This window comes from Cyanistes caeruleus, chromosome Z (assembly GCF_971803275.1).
Source record: "Cyanistes caeruleus chromosome Z, bCyaCae1.hap1.1, whole genome shotgun sequence".
NCBI classification, from domain to species: domain Eukaryota; kingdom Metazoa; phylum Chordata; class Aves; order Passeriformes; family Paridae; genus Cyanistes; species Cyanistes caeruleus.
In genome coordinates this window covers 58727897-58753149 of record NC_141732.1, presented here as the reverse complement: position 1 = coordinate 58753149, position 25253 = coordinate 58727897, and the positions used below count along the sequence as shown (strand labels likewise).

General features: G+C 38.1%; 2 protein-coding genes across 7 annotated transcripts in view; one reads left to right on the top strand and one right to left on the bottom strand.

Moving 5' to 3' along the window:
- The window catches only part of HOMER1 (homer scaffold protein 1), an 88724-nt gene extending 79198 nt beyond the window's left edge, over nucleotides 1-9526 (top strand). For all 5 annotated transcript variants that reach the window (XM_086869755.1, XM_086869756.1, XM_086869753.1 and 2 more), the window contains exons 8-9: nucleotides 1226-1306; nucleotides 6934-9526. In XM_086869755.1, the coding sequence (XP_086725881.1) occupies nucleotides 1226-1306; nucleotides 6934-7122 (270 nt within the window). In that variant the 3' untranslated portion in view covers nucleotides 7123-9526. The remainder of the gene's footprint in view (nucleotides 1-1225; nucleotides 1307-6933) is intronic.
- Nucleotides 9527-18387: 8861 nt separating this feature from the next.
- The window catches only part of JMY (junction mediating and regulatory protein, p53 cofactor), a 62162-nt gene continuing 55296 nt past the window's right edge, over nucleotides 18388-25253 (bottom strand). For both annotated transcript variants that reach the window (XM_086869749.1, XM_086869750.1), the window contains exon 11: nucleotides 18388-23762. The gene's annotated coding sequence lies outside the window, so the exon portion shown is untranslated. The remainder of the gene's footprint in view (nucleotides 23763-25253) is intronic.

The window sequence follows — 25253 nt, the reverse complement described above, 5'->3', positions numbered from 1 at the left end:
TATCTTTCAGGCTCTGTTGATAAAGCTGACCTTCATGGTCCATAAGATCAGCAATTTCCTTAAACACATGCCAAGCCCCCAGCCTGAAACTTGGTATTTATTGTGCCATGTGTCTTGGCTTGGACCAGCAGCAAGTAAATAAAAAAGAATTGGAGTAACACCTGCATTGGCATAGGTCCCAAAAGAAAGCATATCTGTGTCACGGAAGGATCAAGAATCACCCGTTTTTGGATGGAAAAAGGAGATGGAAGTAGCTGCACAGGAAGAATTATTTGCCCCACGTAAGAGATCATGGGCATTGGCATGTGTGCATGGAGGGGCAGTGAGCCTTCCCACAGTGCCATGAGGTGTTTCCAAGGAGGATGCAGGAGAGGCACAGTCATCCCAGAATATCCTCTCAAAATGGAACAAAGTCTTTTCCAAACTCCCTCTTACTTAATAGATCAGGCTCAGCTTAGTGATGTTTCCCATTTTGTTGGTCAATCACTTTAGAATTATGCTGAGCTGTTGGCTGCAGAGAAATCTTGCCAAAAGGAGTTCTGGGAGGTGAATATGTCTGTCTGGAGAAGAGTACTTAATAGTTTTAAGTTTGATACCATTTAGTTTCATTAACTCTTTCTATTCTTGTCTCCTGAATGTAAGCTAAGACCAGGTTTCTCTCTTCTCTTCGTTATTTCAGCTATATTTCTTATTTTTATACCTAATTCTAATTGCTAAGTTAAATATGCCATTTCTTTTAAGATTCTCTTTTTACAGAAATTGATCATAACAGACAGTTGTTTTGGTGTTCAGCCCTGCTGCTGGTGACATAATAAGCAGTTTACATTTGAAAATTGGATTCTTTTTTCTTGAAAAAAAGGAGAACAGTAGATACTAATAGAATTTAAAATATAAATTTGTTTTTTTTTTAATTAAAAGGGACCTTAATTTTTCAGGCAAAAATGATTTCATATCTCTTTGGGGGGAAAAGAAAACTTGGATTTTTATAAAAGAAAATGCTTGTGTCTATTGCTGTTCAATCACGATGGAGTTGCTGTTTTGGGACTGTGATTCAGTAGTATTGGGAGCAGGGCTTACACTTCATGTTATCTGATGGGTAGTAGCCAACTGCCAGTTTTGATATTGTTGCACTGACTTGCTCAGAAGAAGAAGCACCAGCCAGATTACAAGCACTGAGGCCAAGCCAAGTAACACATTGCTAGCAAGGTTGTTTCTTCTCCCTTAGGAAATAGAAGGATTGAAACAAGAAATTGAAAATGCCAGAGAGCTCCAGGCACAGAGGGATTCTCTGACCCAGAAGTTACAGGTGAGCTATAGTGCATCATCTTAATTTAGAGAAAAAGGAAAAATTACCAGCAAGTGGGCAGTTCACATGTGCAACTTGTGCTATATTCACTAATGTGTCAGATGAATGTGTAAGTTAGACTGCCCTGAATGTGCTGGGTTGGGATGACTAGGAATTTGTATAAAAATTTCTACCTGCTGTAAATTGCTACTTTTATATGAGGAAACAAACCACATTGTTTTTATGAGTCCACAGAGTAATCTCAGGTTAGCAAACATCCTTCACTGATACATGTCCTGGACAGTTCTGGTCTCATTTTCACAGCAGCGTCTTCCCATAATTTTTGCATGCCGCTGAAGCTGTCTGTCTGTGTATCATCAGCCTGGGATGAGTCTGTGTTCAGCTTTTAAACAAGCCTTGAAAAAGTAAGGGTTAAAGTGCTTTTGTGTAGTACAGGCTGTAAAAACACATTTCTTTGTTTTCTTGGAATTATTTAGAAACATTGTTCTTTTATTGTTTTTCAGCGGTTGTTTCTTACTGTGTGTAATGTCAGATACCTGAGGCTGATGGATTTGATGTTCTCTCATTATATCCTCCCTTGCTCCATCTGAGCTCTTGCCTGTCCATCACTGCACTGACCAGCCAGCACATAGCCACATTCCTTGTCACACCTGCCTCTGGAACAAGGCTGACCAAAGGCCTGGGTGAAATACACTCTGGTTTCAGCCTTTAGAGTTTTAAAAGAACTGGAAACTCAGGCATTAAATAGCTCCAATCCTAAAGTACTGAAAGAGGATCCTTTCTGTTCTATTGCTTAGCATATGTTGAAAGCAAGCCCCATCAGGTCACAGCCACAGCATAAAAATCATTAGGCAGGTATTCTTTGAAATGCATGGTATGAACTGGAACCTCTATGAATCAAATTTTAACCTACAGAATAAACCACTAAAGATCAAAATGAGTTTATTCATTTTTCCCCATTCTTACGTCAACTTGTTTGCACAAAGTATATAATTACTTTGAGCAGTGTTTAAAGAGTATTTTGAGTATACCTGACCTTGCCTGTTGCAAAAATTGTTGCTGGCTTTAGGCTAAAAGTACAAGTTTTCCTCTGAAAAGGCATTTATGTGAGAGACTAAAAAGAGACATTATAACAAGAGCTGGAAATCATTCTAGCAGTATCAAACGCAGTAATTTTATTGTAAGATCATATGAAAAGAAACAGTGAGCCAGGAATTAACCATCCTTAGCAAACAGGATTATGAGACTAGTAAGAGATGAAACATCAGGAAATGGTAAATTGGTATTAAAATTTTACCTTATAAAGACAGTAGTTCCATTTTGGTATATTTTTGTATTAGTGATTGAGAGCAGCCTTGCAGAGAAGGACTTGGGGGTGATGGTAGATGAAAAATTCAACGCTAACCAATAGTGTGTGCTCATAGCCCAGAGAGCCAAACGAGTCCTGGGCTGCATCCAGAGCAGTGTGGGCAGCAGGGCCAGGGAGGGGATTCTGCCCCTCTGCTCTGCTCTGCTGAGACCCCACCTGCAGGGCTGCATCAGCTCTGGGGTCCCTGCACAGGAAGGACCTGCTGGAGTGAGCCCAGAGGAGGCCAGGAAGCTGATAAGAGGACTGGAGCACCACTCCTATGAAGGTAGCTGAGGAAGTTGGGTCTGTTCAGCTTGGAGAAGAGAAGGTTGTGTGGAGACCTCATAACAACTTCTCAGTATCTCAAAGTGGCCTACAGGGGAACCAGAGAGGGACTGTTCATCAGGAATTGCAGTGACAGGATAAGGAATAATGTCTTCATATTCATTAATTCATGAAAGAATGTAGGTTCAGATTAGATACTAGGGTGAAATTCTGTACAGTGATGGTGGTGAGGCACTGCTTCAGGTTACCTGAAAATGTTATGAATGCCCCATCCCTCGGAAGTGTCCGAGGCTAGGTTGCTTTGAGCAACCTTATCTAGTGGAGAGGGTTCCTGGCCAAGACAAAGGGTTTAAACCCTTTGTTGAATTGTTTTAAGGTCCCTTCTAACCTAATCCATTTTATGATTCCGTGATTCTTTCATCACCATATGGATATATTTCGTATACATGTCCTTATGTCATATTGTAAGTGATCTGTTTCTGGAAATGGTTCTATACATTTCTATTCAAGTAAGTTTAAAGAATCACTTAGGATCTGAGTTAAAAGGTGCCTTTATTAAGCTTCAACTTAATTACTGCCCTGATGTTGCCCAGGAAAACGATCTTGAGTCTGTGCTTTGCTGTTATTGTCCTGCTTTGATTATACTGGTGTTCTCTGAGCCACTTCACCCTACATCTGTCACATCATCTGCTATAGCTTCACACTGTCTCATATATGTTCACTTACCTGACTCATCATTTATTTTAAGAGTGATTTCTCTCCAGGGCTCGTATCTGTTTCTTTCACTCTTTGTTCTTGTGCTTTATTTTTCCCTCATGTGTTTTGCAAGTAGATTATGTAACTTTAAAATATTTTGGTAAAAACCTTCTATGAAAAAATGCTATACAAAGAAATTAGTATTTCAAGGTGTATTGCATTTCTGATACACGCATATCAGGAATTAATTAGATAACAATCATTGGCTAACTAGCGAAGAACAATATGTTATTACTGTGAAGGTTAAGTATTGGGGTCCTTTATAACAATTTTATTAGTAATGTAGAGAAGTCACATGTGAGTCATGATCAGTGTGACTCTCACAGTAGGTCAGAATATCTTTATTAATATGGCTGATTCCTAAATATAGCTGTTGTGTATGATTTGAATATTTTATTCCAATACTTGCACTGAATTCTGCAAAAGATTGTTACAGTGCAAACAACAAACATAACTACTAATGATTTATTTATTGTGTAAGAGAAAACACTATGAGAAATTATTTCATCTGATGAAAGAAGAACTTGAAAAAACCTATGGTAAAAAAACCAAGTGCCAAATACATTCTGCAAAGCACCCAAATGTACCAAAGAGTCAATGTGTTGTTGGATGAGATCAGCTGTAAAGGGAAATGGCAAAGCTAGGGGAATAGATTACATTACATGTAATCTATCTCTTCCAATCAAGAAGCAAGTTTAGAGGTTGACTGATTTGAAACAGATAATTGCATATGAGCTAGACATGAACTTACAGTGCAATAATATTGCAAAAAGCATTGATACTAATTTAGGGTACATATGCTTAAGGATCAAATGTAAATTTAAGAAGTAGCATTTTCCAGAAATGAAAAGCAACAGCTCCTGGCATATTTCATTAAAAATGTCTGAGAAGGGCTTGAAAGGTGTTCTTCAGTGCTAAATAACAGGCCAACAGAATGCTCTATTTAGGCCCAGATATTGCAATGTAAAGCCATGTAAGTATCTATAGGTTTTTCCCAAAGTGGTCTATTTCATTACTGGCTTGCCTGCTTACAGGAATTAATTATCTCTGAGGTAAGAGCAGTGGCAAGGAGACTTCCTAGAGCACACAAATTCGGTGACTGGAAGAGAAGCAATGACAGGATGGGATATTTAAAAACAGCAGTCAGTTTTCTAAAGAAAGGACTGCGCCACTCTGGCAAAGCTGAGAGGACCTTGGATTTCACTTTTATGTCGTATACTGCAATCACTTGACCCTCAGAGGGTCTTGAACCTGGGCAATCACTAAACCAGTAGTACTTGTTAGTACTTGGCTTGGAAGGCAGGAGTAGACACAATGAAGGAGAGCCTTTGCATGGTATGACTGACTGGGTTATAACCAGTTTTCTTCGTTTGTGGCAGCAGGGGGGAGCTATTCACTACATAAGCATGTATGCATGTTATTTATGTTTTACAAGTGCTCTATCCAGCTAGCTGCTTTTAGTACCTTGGCAACTAGATTATTCAGTGCTAAACAAATTAATTCTTCTCTTGATCCTGGCAATAAGGGGTAATTTGTGCTCTCAGGTGTGCCGGCTGGTGCCCAAAACTCCATAGTATTTTACTTGTCCATTTGCAAACAAGGTGTAAGGGAGGTTACACCTTTAGTTTGGCTGGGAGGTAACCCATCGCTCCACAAGCAGCCACAGCTATGAGGCAGTGAATGTCCTGATGTTCTGTCTTCTCCAGCTGCACCACTGCTGGGGGTCCAGAACTCTCCCCTGCTGCACAGGCTGGAAGCTGAAACTGTGCACTGGCCACATCACCCCATCTCTCCTCTGGCCAGGGGTGCAGTGCCCAATTGGTGCTGCTAGCAAACCCCTCACAAGTGGATACCTTTCTCAGGCCATGGACTTTGACACAGGGCCACCATTACATACCTGTTGCTCTTGAGTGACCCAATATGTTTTCAGGTTGTTTGTTATGGTTAGCTGAGATCTTTCCAATGTAAACATGGATATATTTCTTAGCCTTGAGGGAGAGTGAAGAATCACACCAAAAACAGTGAGAGAGCTGAAAGAGGAGTTGCACATGCTGCAATTATTGGCTGCTGCCAAATCTCCCTTCCTCTTTGTAAAACTAGTTGCAGTAAAATCTCAGAGCAGGCCAGTTAAAGCTTTGTGACACAAAGCCACTGTAAAGGGAGGAGGTGTTGAAAAACATGTTACCATACATAAATATGAATTCACTATACACTTTTCTAGAGATGTCTGCACAGGGTGTATGGTGTACTAAACACACTGTCTCTGTGCTGCCTTCAAAAGGAATTCTTGTAACTGAAATTACAAAACTTAGCATGAATTTATGAGGTGTGCAATGAATAGAACAAAGAACAATATGCTATTCCAGACCTAGGTGACTGTTACATTTGTGATTTGATTGAACACAGGGCACCTGGCTTGCACAGGGCAGAGCAGTTGGCACCTCTCCTCATCAGGTGCAAGCTGGACCTGCGAGGAGTCCCAGGGGCTGATGCCAAGGGCTTCTCCTTGTGAGTGAGAGCTGAGCTTGCTCAGGGTCAGGCCCCCTGGGCTGTGTCCAGCACGCCAGCACTTCATCTTTCCCCACTGCATGGGAATGGCATGCCTGTTCAGCAGTGGTGGCTGTCCCATTGTCCCTGCTCCACAGGTGGGGGCTGTGCAGTGAGGCACAATGTGCAGCTTGCACCTCCTGGTTTACATTTGTTACAGTCACCTTGACATCCACTGTGGCGGTATGCTTCTGTCTTAATTTTCAGAGTGAAAAGCCTGTAATGTGAGATGGGAATAAGGTGGTGCTCCTCTGTCTCTAGAGCAGTGTTCTGAACGGGTTTTGCCATGAGAACTTTTGATGGAGAACCGTGTCCTTGAGCAATTAATAGAGTCTAAATCAGGGCATGATTGAACATAAGTAAACTCTGAAAATATGTTTTCACTAGGCAGTACACTTCTGAATGATAGAAGTGATAACACTCCTGAATGAGTGTGTTATTTGTTTACTGACTAAAGTCCGTCCCTCTCCAGAAATTTCCACCCTTCACATAATTACGGGAAAATGGAGAAAGTGGCAGTACATATGCAATTGTAGTATCAATTCAGGTTCTGGTTTTGACTTAGTGAAAACTGTAAAGGTTTACAAATTATTTTAAAAAGCAGTTGACAAAGCACATAAGTACCAACAGGAGGTTAGACTGCTTTCTGTTTGCAGATGACACATTAACATGTTGTGTATTTTCTCTGAAGGAAGTAGAAATTCGAAACAAAGACCTGGAAGGACAGCTGTCTGATCTAGAGCAACGTCTGGAGAAAAGTCAGAATGAGCAAGAAGCTTTTCGCAATAACTTGAAGACACTTTTAGAAATTCTTGATGGAAAAATATTTGAACTAACAGAATTACGAGATAATTTGGCCAAGCTAATAGAGTGTAGTTAAAGAAAATGGGATTTCAGTGCCAATCAGCTTAAAGATGCACTGTCTCTCTTCATAGGACTGTGTTGGGCTCTGCATCAAAGTTGCACAAAATTAGAAAATGCTCCTCTGAGAGGGATTGTTTTAAATTTGACTTGTAATTCAATGTAAAATTTAAAACTCAGCTTGTAGCCAGTTGAATTAAAAAATACAAAAAAACCCCCTTGAATTACAAATTACCTCCTTTTACATTATTGGCCACAGATAACTTGAAAGATATTAACAATAATTGAATGCAATCCTTTTCTAATTATCAGTGATGGAAGAATTAGCAGTGTCCCAGGACACACTCCATTATGTGAGATACAATATAAGTTATTGGCTGTTTTATTTAAGATATTTAAATGCTGTGTTTTGTGCAAGAACTTAGTGATGACAGCCCTGTATTTTGTTGTTCTTAATAATTTCTCAGGATATGCTGCACTGTGGAGAAGCAGTGCCGGAACAAATTTATTCTTGCCAGGAATGAGAGAGAGTTGCATCTTTAATTGAAACAAATTTACTCTAACTGCTTGTATAAACTTCTTCCTTTTTGGTTTTTTGGGGTTGGTTGGCTGGTTGGTTTTTTGATTTTTTTTAAGAGTTATACATATATACTGGAAGATACTGTATTTCTTTATGGAGTTTTGGTGTTCTACAATATTGTCCAATGTAAGGTTTAGTTTTTCATATGAATTCCATGTAATCACAGTGAGATGGTATCTTCCACTTAACTAAATTTTGAAGCCAACCAGTGATAGAAGGTGAGTCCCACAAAAAAAGCCCAAACCCCCCTGAGAATTTTAAACATAAATTTAAGATTTTAAATTTGACCTGCACAGATAACAAGGAATGGCCAGTCATTTGTTTTCTGGCCTTGATACTTGTATTGAATGTTCAATTTGCTGTTAACCTGTTCTGCAGGAGACTTTTTCAGAATGTGACATGACATAGATGTTCTGTGAATAATGGCTTATGGGGAGCACTGTTCTGTTACAGATTCATTAAGGGCACAGAGGTACCACAAGAGATTGTTCATACACTGAACGTGTCTAGCCAAAAAGGCTGTTTCTTGAGATTTTGTTGTCATAGCAAATTGAACTGAAGACATGTTTACTCTTTTATGGGTCTTCATATCACATCTTTATCAAAACTACACCAGGCAATATTCTGAACTGTTAACCAAGTGTTTAAAAACAGGACATTGAGTTGAATTATCCTCAGTGAGCAGGTTTTAAAGTTGTTTTGATGTAATTTTAACAGACTTTTAGCAAACACACATTTCTTTATATAATAGATTTATTTAAAAAACCCAACTCTTTGAAAGGTAAGCCAATTGTCATGTGTCTTGCATCACAGTGCATTCTTGCCATAAATTGCTTGTAATGCTGAAGAGGGCTTTTTTAAAATGTATGAATGAGTGTCAGACCTCAGATTTGAAAGATGCACGAACCTTTGTTTGCTCCCCAAATTAATTTGAATGTTAAACATGAAATCTAGCTGCTTATTAAATTTGTAGAACACAGTTTTCTTCACTTAGAGACTGATATTCAAAACTAGAAAAGATAAGTTTGTTTTCATGTATGTACTGTGTGTATATACCATATAATACACACAGGTTGTCATTTATATTGGAAAGACATGCTTTATTTATAAAACACCTTTTTGTTTTCCCTTAACTGGTGATTTATCAGGTCTCCCCTGACTAGTCAGGGAAGTGGCTTAGGTTAAATGCTAAAACTGTCATGTATTATATGGTATGTAATATACACAATGTTTACGCTTTCTCCATATTTTTTAGGGTATTTTCTCACATTTATTAAAGGGGTGGGGGGAGCTTGTTTCATTGTGCTACTGGTTGAAAACTTTGTGGTGAGCTACATGTTAATCATTCAGGGGATTTTAGATAGTGATGTGTATATCTTCATCAGGTCCATATGAGCAGATACAGCCAGTTTTTAATTTTCCTGGGGATATTTGGGCCTGATTCTCCTGTCACTTGTGCTGCTGTAAACCAGATGTGTCCTTGATGTGATGTCAGCAACATTCCGTTGGCATAACATCCATGGAAGTGCAAGGAGAATTTGGCCTGTTAATGCTCAGTGGACATAATAAGGATGAAGAAAGAATAAAAAAAAACATAATGATGGAATAAATGTAATATTATTTTTAATGATATTATTATTGACATTTTTAAAGATATGATGTCATATGTGTGGGGAAAATAGTGGACAGAAATATTTCCACTTAAATTTTGTGAATATGTGTGGTACATGAGCATTTCTATGTATAAGTACACACACATATGTATATACAGAACATGGAAAAATTTAGATGTGCACATTTTTAATATTTTCCTATTGAAATTAAATTTAAAATTGGAAATTGATATTTGAGAATTTCTTTTTCTCATAGAATAGATAAGCTTCATTTCTTTTTTTTAAATAATACAATTACTGAGGGCTGCACCTTTGAATTCCCAAATAGTTGCCAAACATAAATACGGGATGAGGTGGACATACGTGCACATATAAATAAAATCCTATGTCTAAGACTATTTTTAATGCTTATGTACAATAGGCAAGTATTTAGCAATTGTGCTCTAAAGTTCATACCTAGGTGGCTATACCTACTGTAGCCTCTTCACTTCTGTTTTAAGGTAAAGGTTTTCCCATTTGAATTGTTACTGTCCCAGAGACAAGTACTGTACATTGTATCTATCTTTAATGAAACTATGGGAATATGTAAACAAGAAAACAGTGTTCAGTACTGTAGCCTGAAAACATGACCGTGAACTTGCACTGGAGGGGAGAGCAGTCACTTTGTGTATAATTTGTTACATGGCAACTACAGTCTTGGAAAAAAAAAAAAAAAAAAAAAGCCAACAAAAGAATTACCATAAGCCTCACAGAAATACAGAAATAGGAAAAAAAAAAAAAAAAAAGAGAGAGTGAGAGAAAAAAGAAATCAAACCCACAGTTTTTTATTTTGAAATACACTTGCTATTATCTGGAGAATGTATTACTCTTTTTTTTTTTTTTTTTTTCCCCCTTAAATCTTTTTCAAGTATGTGCAAGTGATAGCAGCAGCTACCTTAATCTTTCAGGTGCTACTGGATTTTGCATTAGTGTGTTATGTTGTGAAATCCTGACTTTGACATAAAAGGTTTTTGTAAGTATATCCCCGTCTGGATAGCTAGTTTTTGGAGTGTATTGTTCATAATCCATATGCCTCAATGATCCAGAAATTGCATTTTTCTATGTGGACAAAGTAAAACATGTGAATTAAACTGTCCATTATAGACTGGAAGTTCCTTTTCCTGGCCAATATATCCAGGAAAGAGGAAAAGAAAATGAACTGATAATGCAGAAATGCGGTTATAAGTTCTCTAAGAAAATACATTTTCAGGTAAAATAAATAAATAAATAAATAAATAAATAAAGGGCTAAACAAGTTGTTACACAAATAAGTATCATTTAACGCTATCGGTGGCATTCCCAGGATAATTCCTTTAAAGAAAATCCTAGAATTAACAATGCATCAATTAAAGACTAATATTTTGGGACATGTCTTTTCAATTGTCAGTTGTGAAAGGTTTCTGATTTCTGCTCATTTTTCTACCAGTTGGGGATTAACCTCAGGTTTGCTCTCAATAAGAGGCTAAACCCCATTTCATTCTGTCATCTTGGATATTCTGTACTGAAGTGGCTGCTGAACAGCTCTCTGTGAACACTGCATTCAAAAGTCAAAATCAAAGCCATTTTTCAGAAATACTGCATGGAGAGAGGAATGGAAAACTGTTGCCGACCTTAATTCTCTGCAGAGATGCAGAGATGACTAAAAGCACGTAACTTGGTTAATTGCAAAAACCTTAAGGCCAAAGATAGATCTAATTAGATATTAGATCTGGATATCAGAAGACAGTTAAAAAATACCATCAAGAAATTCTATCCCAATATGCGAGTTCAGTCTCAGTCACTGAACATGACAGTTAAGTGCACACCTATACATTGGGGTTTCTTTTTCAGAAAATGGACCTGACTCTGCTAAGCAATGTTCAAATTGTCTTGTTTACATTTTCTTAGTAATGCTGCATTTGTGCACTACCTCTGAACAGTGCTAAGCAGAGACAGTATCACGGAATAACACACATTATTTGAAATCTCTGGTTTTGCTTAGCAGCCTTAGTTCCTCGTTTTACTCCACTTCACACAAGATGGAAGAATTTTCCCTGTTTTGTTAAATGTTTTGGAACAATGAGCAGAGTTTTGTGTTAGATCCCAGAGTCAGTTCAGCTCATGTCCACTCTTCTGGTCATGCCTAGCCAGATAGCAGGTGTGAGTCTAAATGTCATAATACCTCTAGATACTATAGACAAAAGTGGGTTTTCACACCATAAGGAGTCTCACAGCTTGCCCGCCACAACCTCTCAGGGACCTGTAGCGGCCAGTTCTACTTCTGCACTGCTGGCAGCTCATCATAGGACCAAAGAAACACAATATACCTACTTTCCCCCTCATTGCTGGGTCTTGCATAAGGAGAGCTCAGATGCAACAATATTATCTGGCAACCGTTAGTATTTTCAGATAAAGGTTATTGGAAGGAAAGTAGCTATCAAAGGTGTTTTAAATTCGGGGTGGGTGGGGAAAACACAGATTTCAAAAGATTCCCTAGTGTGGAACCCTTGTGTAGCTGTAAAATAGGCGAGAATGACTTGCAAATGGAATTACAAACCACTTGAAAGGATCACACTTTCCTTAGGTGCTCACATCATGCTGACATTGAGCACACCTGGCTTGCCCCAAAACTACACTCTTGATTGCTAGAGGCTTCCCAAGGTCAGCACTGGGGGTATATTTCATGAACACAGCTGTAATCCTGACAGTCTGCAAATCCCAGGTCCTTTCAGTCTTTTATCTTCATGACTAGAGGTTTGATACCAGTATTAGCCATTGGTGCTCCCTGTTTTCTGCTGCCATCAGTTCCTATCACTTGTGATGTTTGTGTAATGAAATTCTGAGCTGGGTTTGGGGATTTTTCTTTCTTTTAACTTGGAAGTAGTTTCCAACCTTGTTCCTTGCTTTGGGGATTCTCATCTGCTGTCATCCAAGCCTCATCTCACTGCATGGATCCAGCAGTGTGTCAGCTGCTTTTACTTCCATTAGATTGAGAATAGCAACATAGACATTTTCTTGGAAGAGAACTTGCATTTCTGTGACTGTGGTAATTCTTGAAGAAGAAGGATTTTTTCCCAGTAGATCAAGAAGGAGGGCAGAACTAAAGGACCTTCACAAACAATACCATGCATCCAGGTGCTAAGGGGAGAGGAAGAGCTACACTGATCAGGTATGTGTAAATATAATCTGTGTGTATAGATTTCCTCCTGTTGAATTAAATATGGTCATGCAGATACTTGCAGAGAGGGAAAAAGACCTTTGAAATTCTCTGAGTCTGGCTTGTCTTTTGTTAAATCATCAGTGGAATTGTCTCTAAACAAAACAAAATAAATGTGAAGCAAAATGACCTTGTACTTGCCTGCAGGAGAAAGATCCTAGCCCTTACCTGTGGATGGAAATTTAGACATTAAATCTACTTTCTCCACTTCTGAATACATCATTATTTTTATAATTCCAGCAGTTTTGTTTCTCAGGAATCTGCAGCAATGGGAACCAGAAATCTTATCAGTGTGAAGTACAGCTCTCTTTGACTTTCACTTAGTGAGAGGAGCCATGTTAGAAGTATGTAGCTGAGTGCCACAAGCAGTATTTCGTGTGAGCATCCTGCATCTAGTCCCTAGCCTCACTGCTGCTACACCCTGCCAGCTGCACCTGCTGTCTGTCCCAGAAGCAGCCCAGGAGGGCTTGCTGTCTTTTTTTCAGAAGCTGCTGCATCAAAACTGTAGCTCTGTCATTACGAGTCTGGAGCCCTTTTGCTCCAGAGCATTTTTCACATTCAGAGTTTTGCTTGCAGCGGGAGAAAAGAGGAAATTTCGTTCTGTGTATCTTAAAGAAGCAGAGTAATGTGTTGATTTGATATAAGCTGCTTTTCCCCATCTCTTTGAAAAGAAATTATGAGAGCTTTATTTGAGATGGTTATTGTTACCATTTGAACCTACCGATCAAAACTTTCATTATCCTCTCATTCTTGCATTTTTCCTTTTGTTCTGTGTTCTATTCTCTTGCATAGCATGGAACAACCAAACATGTTTACAGTCAATATAAGCCCTAAACTGCTTACAAAATAAGAAAATACTCAGCGTCAAGCTCACCTGACTGGGACATCAGTAACCCAAAAAACCCCCAAAACCCACTCACACAAAAGATACCTGTGGGTATGAGGTGCTATGGTTGTGCATGAACATTTCAGCCTCAGTGAGGAAGCATCGGGGATCTTCTAAACAAGCATTACTGAGGCATGCTACTAGGAAGTACCTTGAATCAGAGCTGTCTAAAAGACAGCAATGCAAGTATTTTCAGAAGATATGAGTTTTCACGCTCTTCACCAATAATGATGTCTGTATTTCGCAAATAGAAAATACCTGTAAGGCACATGTAACTCCTCAAGTCAAAATGCAAAAATGTGTTAGGATTGGCACCAAAAGTTCCCATCAAGCTAGAGGACTTCTGTTTCTGCTAGGATAGGTGACAGGTGTTCTGCAAATAAGAAATAGCTACATTGGAAATCTCCATGAGAGAATGAGTACAAAGATCAGAGTGGTTCTCTGTACCTGAGTCAGGCTGGGAAACCCAGCTGTGGGACTTAGTCTGGATTAGCAGGTTGGGCAGGTGGCAAACAGTGCTGTCATTTCAGAGGGGTCTAAAGGAATTTTGACACTTGGGCCAAATTGCAGTGTTGAAGCTGTGACTAGGACACACCTAAAATCTAGAAGGGAATAAGGCCTCACAGAGCACAGCATTGGTCATTTCCATGACTGAGCAAGGAACTGCACTGGAACTGCTGGTGTGTCCAAACACAGAATCACCTCTCTAAACTTGGCAACGAGGATGGTTCACTTATGGGCTAAGAACAGATTCAGCTCACCAATAGGTGCTAGGTGGCTGTGAAATTTGCCACATTTCAAGTCTCTCTTTTGACGGGCTGCACCAGAAGATGGGGCCACTACTACAGGCAGTGGTAAACTGACCTCTATGGCCCTCACCAGCACAGTGCTGGGTCTTAGCATAAATGCTGGCTTGCAGGTGCTTGGAAAATAGTTAGCTGGTCACAGTGGCATGTCAAGGGATCAGGCCTTCATCAGCTGGAAGATCTAGACAGATTTAAGTCAAGAAATTCTAATTTACAGTGTTTCAGGGTAAGTTTTTTATACTGAGACTTCACAGCTTGCTACTGCAATGACGTGTTAATGGGTTAACAGAAGACACTGCAGTGTCCTCTTGGGGAACAAGAGGGAACTTCCTCTGGGAAGGGAGCAGAAGCTAAAGCTTGCATTCAATCACTTAGCCAAACGGGTACTACTGACAGTACCAAGCGCTTCCTTATTCAGAAGAATCCCTGTAACCTTGAGCATCCACCAAGACTGCAGCAAATTCATTCATCTGGGCCTCAAAAGGCAGGGATTCTGTAGTTATCTCAGGCAGCTAGTGGCTGGGAGCAGAAGCTGGGTTTGTCCCAGATGGCTGACAGTGAAGTCTCAACCAATGTTGTCTGGGACACAAAGTTTCTGTTTAAAGCTTCTTACTGCAAATAAGAGATTAAAAGCTGAATACTTGAAGAGGGCTGGGGGTTTCTGCAAAATGGGACATAGCACTAACTTGGAAATGTAACTGCTTTTGAGTATTTAAATATAATACATGTTATTTTGTACACAAATTAAGCAAAGCATGCCCTCGTAGGCAATGTGTGATTCACGTTTTCCCTGAATACATAGCCCAAGTAGACACTTTTTTTGTTGTTGTTTTAAGAGTGACAGACTTGATCTCCTAAACAGAGATTTGCTTTAACTAATGAAACCTTTGACTGAGGACAATTTCTGTACTCCTCTGATCTTTTCCCAGAATGGCTTAAAGAGAGTAGGCACCCTCCCAAGTATCACTCAGGTTTTTGTGACCCTGTCTGCTGGCCAAAATCATTGATGGAATGGTGCATGAACAAACAGACCTTGCAAAACCTTCCAACAGCACTGACTCAATGAATTTGACTTAGAGCTGAGTGACAGAGCAAGGTATGGGTATGTCAGGGGACACACAAAACACTGTTGCAAAGTGGGGGAAATAAATTTGCTTCTACAGTGGTGCTGGGCAGGAGGAGAAGAAAGAACCTTATGTTTCAACTTACTTTGCTATTAAGAAAAGCCTTTTCAGCAGCAGAAATCTTTAGGAAACCATTACAGGAATGAGAAAAATATATGTATGCCATCAACATAAGTATAGGATGTGGGATTTTAAAAAAAATATTATAAATATTATTTTATAATGACAATTCAAGACTTTTTTTTTTTTTTTTTTTTTTTTTTTAAGATGCCATTAGAAACAAAGAGCAGTGTGCAATGGTTTCCCTGTCAAACTATTTTCATGGGCCTTTATCCCCTCCAACAGTCATTTTACTCACAGCAAGTGCATGTGGGAGGAAAATGGACATCCTTTTATGGTACTTCAAAAGAAGTTGATTCATAAATGTCTGTTACGGTGTTTAAATTGTGCTTTTAACATGCATGGCAGTTTGAGCATGCACTGATGACTTTGTATGATAAGAACTCAGTTACATTCTTACTGATACTGAATGGGATTAAAATAAAGTACTGAGGAAGAAAAAGTATAGTTAATATAAGTGCTTTGTATGAATTGCATGATTCTTCAATCTTCCTTATTCCTGTGACTTTTAAACAATACTGTACAGAGGGAATGTGATGCTAATTAGAAAAGTTGTTAAGATGAAAGAACGAAGTAAACAGTGACTTTTCTTGGAAAGACTGTGAATGTGCTTAATCTTATGTAAGCAATGTGGGGTGTAGTGAGACATCTCAGAGAAGTCACGAAGTCTGCTGCAATTCCATGGTGAGGAAAGAGTGACAAGCAATACAGATGATTTGCCTGTGGCACAAGTATGTCCAACAAACATCCCACTGACAGCACAAAACTACAGTAGGAATAAAGGGGTAAGACAGCAACAGTGTGAATGTGAATATAACTTTTGTTTCGGTTTAGGTTCTTTTTTTCCCAAAGTTTTAGTTGATTAACAATGAACAAACCCCAGCAACACAGGCAGTAGCTTTAACAGCACAGAAGGTAATCTGTGCCTGTTTTTATCCACCAGCTCTTCCTGTGGAGCCAACAGTTCAAGGGAGATGTGCTGTCTTTGAGCTGATGAAAATCTGGACAGCGAGCATGACTGTGGTGAAGATTTGCACAAAGTTTAGACAAAGTAATAGAGACTGAGAATCTTAGTGCAAAGGGGGAAAGGGCAGAAAGGCTGCTCCGTGGGATCAGTTCTGCAGGATGGAGAGTTGGACAGAGACTTGCAGCACTTCTGTAAACAAGGTAGGTTACATGGTGATGATGCTGTAGATTCTTGGCAACACCTCTGGGATGGTCTTCTGCTGAAGACCAATTTGTATAAGCAAAGTGATGCTTGTAACAGTTAAATGGCTGACATGGTACATCTAAGGTTTAAGACGGACATTATAACCTTCCTTTACCAATGGTAAAAACACAGTGGCACAACTCTGTAGCAGTAGATTTAGACAGTGATCTGTGATGTGAACATAAAGCTCCAGCTGTGGCAGTGGCAGTCACGTACTGATAGCTTACTGATTCCAAGATTCAGAGATACTGTGGCAGTCCAGGATTCCTCTAAGCTCCTTCCTATGGCAGGAAGAATGAAGCCTATAAAATGGGCTTCTCCCTATGATAGAAAGCAGCAGTAAGAACTGCTGAGAAAAGGAAAAGTTCTTAAGTTTTGGAAAACATGATCTGTCAAACACACCTTCCATTTTTACTTCTTTCCCTTGTACCTACTACCTCTGTTGAGCATTAAGAAGTGGAACAGACAAACCCTGCACGTATCAGTAGTTCCCCTATTTCAGAGGCTCTGTGGCCCACGGAGTATTTATTTACGATGTACCTTTGATCTACATCTGATATGTAATGAACAGGAAAAAGAAATAAATTATGGTTCCACATATCTTTAATCTTCTGTGTTGTACAAACAAGAGATTCTGCATGGCATACAACCACCTTTCAAGTCTGCCTACAGATATATTTATTCACTTATCTGCAACCTGATGCATACATGAAATTCACTTCCAACCTGTATGCAAACTGTAGAGAATTTGAAGCCAGTGCCAAGCAAAACCAGCTGACAGAGCAAAACCTGTGCAGGCACCCATGTAATGGTCACACACTGCCAGAGCTTTAGGAACAAGCCTCAGACACAAATGCAACTCTCTTCTCTGTTAAGTCAGCAACGATCAAAGAACTGATTACTTCAAACCACATTTCCTACTTGTTCTATATGTTCTGCCATAACCCAAAATTAAGAATCATTATTACCTGGCACAAAAAACAACACTAGGAAACCAAAGCCAGACAGGCCTTGAATTTTGTGTGAGACATGTTGCAATCCAGATTTGCACTGTAAATACAAAGTCAGTTTCATGTTGCTCTTAGAAATGTCCTTTTTATTGTTTTCTCAGTACTGTAATGACATTTAAAAGTTCCTGTCCCAGAAATACAGCTTTTAGGTTCCCTCATGTTAAGGAACCAGCTAGAAATAGAACCTATCTGCACTCCACCAAAAACACAGAAGCAAAAGGGAAAAGAGAGACAATATAAAGATACTGCTTTTGCAAGATTTATGTCTACATAAGTAGTAACACAAAAAGGCTAGAGTTAGGGACATGGTAAGGGTAATAAGAGTGCTAAGCTCTTAACATTTCTGTATTTAAACTTTTACCCTTTTTCATAGAGTGTTTCTGTCTCTTGATCAAGAGATGGAAAGTGCGTGTAATCTGTACACATAACTACCCTGCATCATTTAGGAGCAAGGTTCTTCCGTAACACCTTAATTGCTCAGGTGGCTTCATTTACAAAAGTTACCTAAATACTAATATTCCATGCTGCAACATTGCTTAGACACAATCACCTAGCATTAAACCATGACAGGGAATTTGAGTTGTAAAAATAACTATGGGAATGGAAATTAATTAGATCTGAAATTGTTTTTTGTGGGAATCAAACCATACAAAAAGTATTTTTTTAGAGCTAGTACATAAAGTTAAAACCAAGACAGTGATCAAATAAATATCCTTTAATAAAGAAAAGAGGAATAATTTTAAAGCACCAAAACTGTGAGTATGATGTTACATTGCATGTACAATAAGGTGAATGCAGTACTTTGCGTACAGGTTTGAATTTCTGAATCATGATAATAAAACCCCATGAAATACACAGCAATAAACTTGCATTGCAGAAAAGCTGCACTAAAGAAAAAAGACCAAGAAGCAGACAATTAATTTTTTTTTTAGTTTCTAGGTATTGCTAGAAATGCTTGTTTAGTTCTTAACCTTTTTTTTAAACATACTTGTGCTTAATACTTAATAACTGAGCATTTTCAGGCATAGTAAATTTGCAGAGTTGTTTACAATGAAATATGCATTTAATATGTCCTTTTGAATATAATGGAATTAAAGAACTTTCTTAAAGCCAAGCACAATGTGCTAGTAGTGTTTGAGTCTAATGATAATATTGCACAAAGCTAGTGAATGAAAATTTGTTTTCATTGTTTCTTATTTATTCAACAGGCTTAACAAAGAAGTTAGTTTCATTAAGCTTCACTGGCTTCATTCATGAAAGACAACTTGCAGCCATCTGTACTTCTTTAGCTTTCCTTTTATGATGATGCATTTGTATACACTTAAAATGAAGTTCAAAACATACAGCAACAGCAACAACACGCTGGAAGATGTTAAGTGAATATCCCCAATGCCCAACACCTATTTACCAATTCAGAAGTCAAAACTATGTTTATAAGCTGAAAATCAAGCCAGTTTATGGCAAACTAATTCCTGGATAGGTGACAGTCTCTGGAATAGAGTCTCTGCAGAGTTTGGACTATATGCACCAAAACAGTCTTCATCCTTTCTACTTGTTTCCAATGGACGCACTACTGGTTAATGAGCTTTAGATAATGCACTACACATTAATATTAAAAACTCAGCAGAATAAAATTAATTGCTTGGTCATTTCCCATATTAGAGGTACAGAGCATTCACATTTGAGAATGGAAAGATGACCTTTTCTGTCAAATTCTGAAGCTCTGAGCCACAGAATATAGAAGACCTGAATCACAATAAAAATACATAAATGTTAGGTTGCAGATTCACCACAGCCAGAGCTGTGAGTTTTGGATTAACAGTCAAACTGAACGGGAAGTACAAAGACCCACATATGCAACAGCCCCTCCCGCAAATACACTGGCATGCCTGCCCTCCCTCCCTTGACCCTCCTAAAAATTCTAAATATTTATGCATTAGGCAGCAATTAAATATAAATTCATTTTGTAAGAAAACTTAAATTACAGTATATTTATAGGTTAAAAATAGCCATTGTGTTGATAGCATTGATAGCAGTAAGTTGATGTGCTTAGTACACCAAAGAGCAATTTGCAGTCAAGTTTAGGATGACCTACTGTCTGTCAACTCCAAGAGGACCGAAATCATGCAACATGCTCTCCCAGTAAGGTGCTTCTGTTACTCCTTTTCTTTGCAAGAAGCTTCACTTGTTCTTAACATTAATTCTGTAGTGCGAAACATCAACAACATATTGTCCATGCTTATGAAATCATTACCAGAAATACATCCAGGTAATTTAATTACATAAGCATCACAATGAAAATAAAATCTGATTACACGCATGAGCAGACTTGCTTTACAAATTACACTCCTGAAATTCAGTGCAACAAATGGAATAAGGGTAACATTAACCAATAATGTTTCTGCCTCCTCTTCTCAATAAGTTGCATCTTCAGTTATGCATCTATCATTACTTTATTATTAAACAGTACAGAATATAGTGCTTATAATACTCAAAATGATTCTTTACAAATAATGTAGTGAAGTATGTTGAGTTCTATCCCCAATTCAGTCACAAAAGAACACAATATATAATCATACTAATTTATTTTACAAGTGTCTGGTGTAGAATGCAGACTGTCAGATTTAAAAAAAAACAAAACAAAAAAACAGGCAAAACTTAAAAGTGATATTTGAGAGAAATAAAAAAGCCTTCATCTACCCTAGACAGATAACATGAAAATACATTAAAGTGAGTAAGACTATTGGTCATTTGTGAAGGATCTGGAACCTCCATGAACGAGAGCAGGAAATTCTTGTTGACACAAATTCCATTTCTGAACAAGAGTATTGCTGTTCACCTTATATTTTGGTTATTTCAGTAGAAACTGAGTATTTAGTTTCTTGTTCCCACTCATGAAAGGTTTTTCAGTCCTTACATAAGCATTTGTACAATAACATTATGCATTCCAAATCTTTACTTCACTGGATCAGTTACACCATAGTAAAACTTTTAATTTGAAAAAAGAAAGAAATTTCTAAAAATGGAAAAAGCCCAAAAGCTGATGAACTACTTAAGATAAATAACTAGCAACAGGACAACGCAGCCACAACAATAAAATGAAAAATATCAATAGGCAGGTCTTTTTATGGAGGCTCTTTTTCCTTGCGCATGTTTACGTAGTTTTCCTTAGTGATGCTTGCCAAGATTTCTCACAGACCAACACAATTATTACAGCTTTTCTCAGCTGTGGAGGAACTGACCTCAACACAGGACCATTGTAGTTTCCCTAAGTTTCTTGTAAATATACTAAACTTTCCCCATTTTCTGTGGTAGCCATCCCTTTTCACTGGAAAATTTCACATGGCAGAGGATGGTACCTTATATGCATTAGCCTGTGTACACTACATATGCACAATTTTTATATCAAAGTGAAAATTATGTGAAATTGTGACATCTAGTGACTCATGAAGATTTAAATTCAGTTGTTTTTGTTTCTTTTTTAGCAGGATGTGGAAAAAACCCCCATTCATTTTCCACACAGAAGATGGCAGTTTTGAACTGATATATACTGCTATGCTCACCGTAACAACTACTTTTTGTGTGCCCATAAAACACATGCTCATATGAGAACTCCAATTCTATTGAGACTAAGCTACTACAGAAATCTAAGGTTTCAGCTAAATATGAAACAGATTAAGAAGAGTAATTTTCATCAATCATGCACACATTTTTCAAGGCAAAGATGACAGATCACATGGCAAACATATCTGAAAACTGTAGTACAGTACAGCATGGAGCTATTTAGATAACAACACAGTGGTAAACTGCAGACAAACGTGTTGTGCAAGGGAACCACTGCACAAATACTTTAATATTACACTATTTTTCCTCAGCTTGAAATTTTGCTAGTGTTCTGTATGCACACTCCAAGGAATGAAACTGCAGGCTGGAAAACAGGAAAAAATGAAAATAAAAATTGTTTGTTCACCACTGTTAATTTAGCACTAAGTTTCAGATGAAATGTATAATGTGAGTTACCATTCTACATTGTAGTTCTGTTTTGTGCTACAGCCAAAAATTTATTTGATTACCTTGGTTTTAATGTGTGGTGTGACTGAAACAAATGCAGAACAGAATAGCTGATGGTATAGGCAGTGCTGAATGATTATAATGAACCTTGAATCTGCTGCTATTGCTGCATGAACACAGCATCAGACAGCTTGCAACCGTACTATGTAACACAGAATTTACAGAATAAGTTTAAGAAAAAAGCATCATGTAGTTATAGGCCTGTGGAAAGCCAGTATCAGGTGTTTCACACAGCTGAAAAATAGAGACCTGGCAACTAACACAGCAAAACTGATACAATTCTACGGTAACACTGCTCGCAGGTGCTTTGAAAATCAATGTTCACTAACTTTATAAGTAAGGCAACATGGTTAAGAAAATCCTCTTGAGATGTTTGACAGAGCTTTAATTTTTGGACAGCCACAGCAAAACATCTTCAATAGACTGAAGGGTCCCAGAGCTGAAGTTCCTTTAGATTACACAGCCTATTGCTAAGGTAAGGTCTCCTGCTCCTCTCTCTGTAAGTAAACGGCAAGACGTGAAATCCCCTGTTATAAATGTTAACACAGTACGTGTTCCATTACATGACAGCAGCAATGAGTAACTCCACTTAAAAGAACCCAGATCCCCATATAGTAGTTTATCTGTCAAAAAAGGAACAGTGAATGGACCACACAACACAAAGGACAGGGACTGTGTATTTCTCAAACACAGTGTATGTTACGCTAGTAAAAACAAAATGCTAGTGAAAATTCAGCTTTCCTAGAAGTGTAATGGGCTGATTTTTAATACCACATGAGGTTTTTAGGTGGTACAAGGCTACTTGTATCTCTGTATTGACATACCTCTTGGTACTGTGGTATCGTAAGAGTAGCTGCCTGCAGCCATTAGTCATGAGGTTTAGGACTACTCCTAAGTATTCACTGCAGAGGAAGTTGTAACTCTCCTTTAAAAATAAAACAGTAAGAATCAAAAGAAACATTTTTCAGCCAGTAGGCTTTTGGGTATGAAATACAAACATTTTTGCAGCCACTAAAGGGAATAATGAAAACCAGCAATAATAGCATGATTTTCACAACTGAATTATCAGTATGCTTAAGTGCTTTGATCTTTTTTAAAGAGGGCTGCTTAGACTAATCAAAAGCCATTTTAAACCAAAAGAGAAAAATATTTTTAAGTATGAAATTACAAAATATTGCTTCTTATAACAAATGATAAAAGTATAACTAACTTGGTTCAGCATAGCTAAATATTATTTTAAAAAAGCATGAAAATGTCTACTTTAAAAAGATGTCAGACTAAAAATGACCTTCTAAAAAGGTGCTGCAGTATGTCTTGCTAAATGTATCATGATGGAAACAAACACATTCTTGAATATGTACTGAATTCAACTCTTAATTCTCATTGTGCTGTGGTCACTTGTTGCTTTTCATACTGACATATGCTTCTTCAAGCTAAGAAGAAAAAAAGCCTTAGTTGCATGTTACTGAATTTCAGCTACTGTAGTGCAACTAGGAATTCTCTTTCTGGAATATCAGACTGCTACACAGCAAGCTTCTCTGCAGGGAGCCATTTAGTTGAATTTTCAAGCACATGAGATATTCAGTGCAGTGAAGGGGCCATTTTATAGCTGGTGTGGAACCCCAAAGTTACTCTAACAGCAAGTAGTCTCCCAACTCAAAATGTCCCCCTCACTTAACTGGCCATACATTACTAACGCAAATATAAAAAGTGCTTAAGAATCGGGCATTCTTGATAGTATAAAATGCACGTCAAAACAACTTAGCTTTCTGCCCAAACCAGAATTTGTTTGAACAATTAAAGAAAAAAGTGACCTGAAAATAATATTTCAGGCCATTTTTTTCCATGTACTGAGTTATTTGCCAAAGAAAGACTATTTCTTTGCCAAAGAAAGCCTTCTGTGGAATTGATGGTCATAACTGCTGGCTCTGAATTCTCAGAAATGCAGAAGAAAAGTAATCTTCAACTGGGGTTTCTTTTCGCATGTTGGTGGCTGTCCAGCACCTGTTTGGGAAGAAAGAAAAAGGAACATCTGAAAAGCTAAACGGCTGTACAAATATTCTCTGATCAATGTATTAGGCAATTCTAACATGCACTATACTGAGCAGTGCGTACTGAGCAAAGATTCTCTTTGCTCCCAGGGTAATGACACAGTGACCCTGGAGTCAGAGCACACATATGACCAGGTCTTTGTCTTTTTTTTTGCCTTCTGATATTACTGGCAGTTAACACAGATCAGTTTGAAGATGCCCAAAATACTGGATTAGGAGACTAGGGAGAACAAAAGCTTCCTTGTTATCTGTTACCTTGTCCCCCCCACTGACAGGAACTCAGGTTCTGCATTACTTACAGTACTCTTAGTGTACTATGGTGATTTATGTGCATTACTGGGTACTCATACACAGATACTCTCAGGATACTTCTGATAACTGGTAATCTCTTGGATTTTTCATACAGGAACTAATACATATTTATACTACTTGCTCAGTTGCTTCAATATATAGAATGCCTCAGTATCTTTGTACATGGTTCAGACTGTCTGTCTGGAAAGAACTGCTCCTAAAAAGTTTAGTCATAGCTTTATGTGGAAGTTAACTCATAGGGCAGGCAATATAATAGATTACTAGATCTCCTGCAAGAATTAGTAACTATTAGTTTTGTCCTCAAACTTCATTAATGAAACTTCACTGAGCACTAATACTCCCTTCACATATACCAAAGAACTTTCTGGAACTTAAAAATTACACATCACTGTGTCAGATTTGGCCTTCATTTTGTAAGGCAAGTAACTGCATTACATTTAGTCTATAGAGATGTATGTATAATTTATCATAATTAATATAAAATGCGTGCTAACACACTTTGGTAAACATGTTTTCAACCTAAACTCCTGTTCTTGGCATGTGCAGAGCTTACAAGTTAAAAACCAGTTGGTCAATCTTAAAGCATGATATTAAGTGAATAACCTTACAGTAAAAAATACTAGCCTGCTATTTCTGTAACAGATTTTCATTATTTTACTCCTGTATGATGAATGCTAGTAAATCAGTCTGTATCTTCAAGCAAGTATGCTCATCAATATGGAAAGTATTTATTCAGTTGAGTTTTTCAAGGGCTTTGTCACAATCTCTGTTCTCCCAAATTATTTCATGTGCTTGGAAAGAACAGGCCCTGCTTGTTTTTTCTGAGCTGTTAGTACAGCTATTTCTGAGCTATCTTATGAGCTATTCTGTACAACCATTTTTCTGTCTTAACTATTATGTGTTAAATAACCTCACCTAAGGAAAACAGGGTTGTTTTGATAATAAAGTATGACTCTGGTTAGAGAAAACAGGTCCCAGATATGTGAAGACCAAGGAGCACATACTCCTGACATTGAATTGACACTGAATCCTGCTTTTAGGTCCAGGTAATTTCACAAGACTTGAGCAGGATTTAGACTGGTAAAAAGGAGTTATCAACCAGGGCCTGTGCAGCAGTGATTTTCAGCCCACA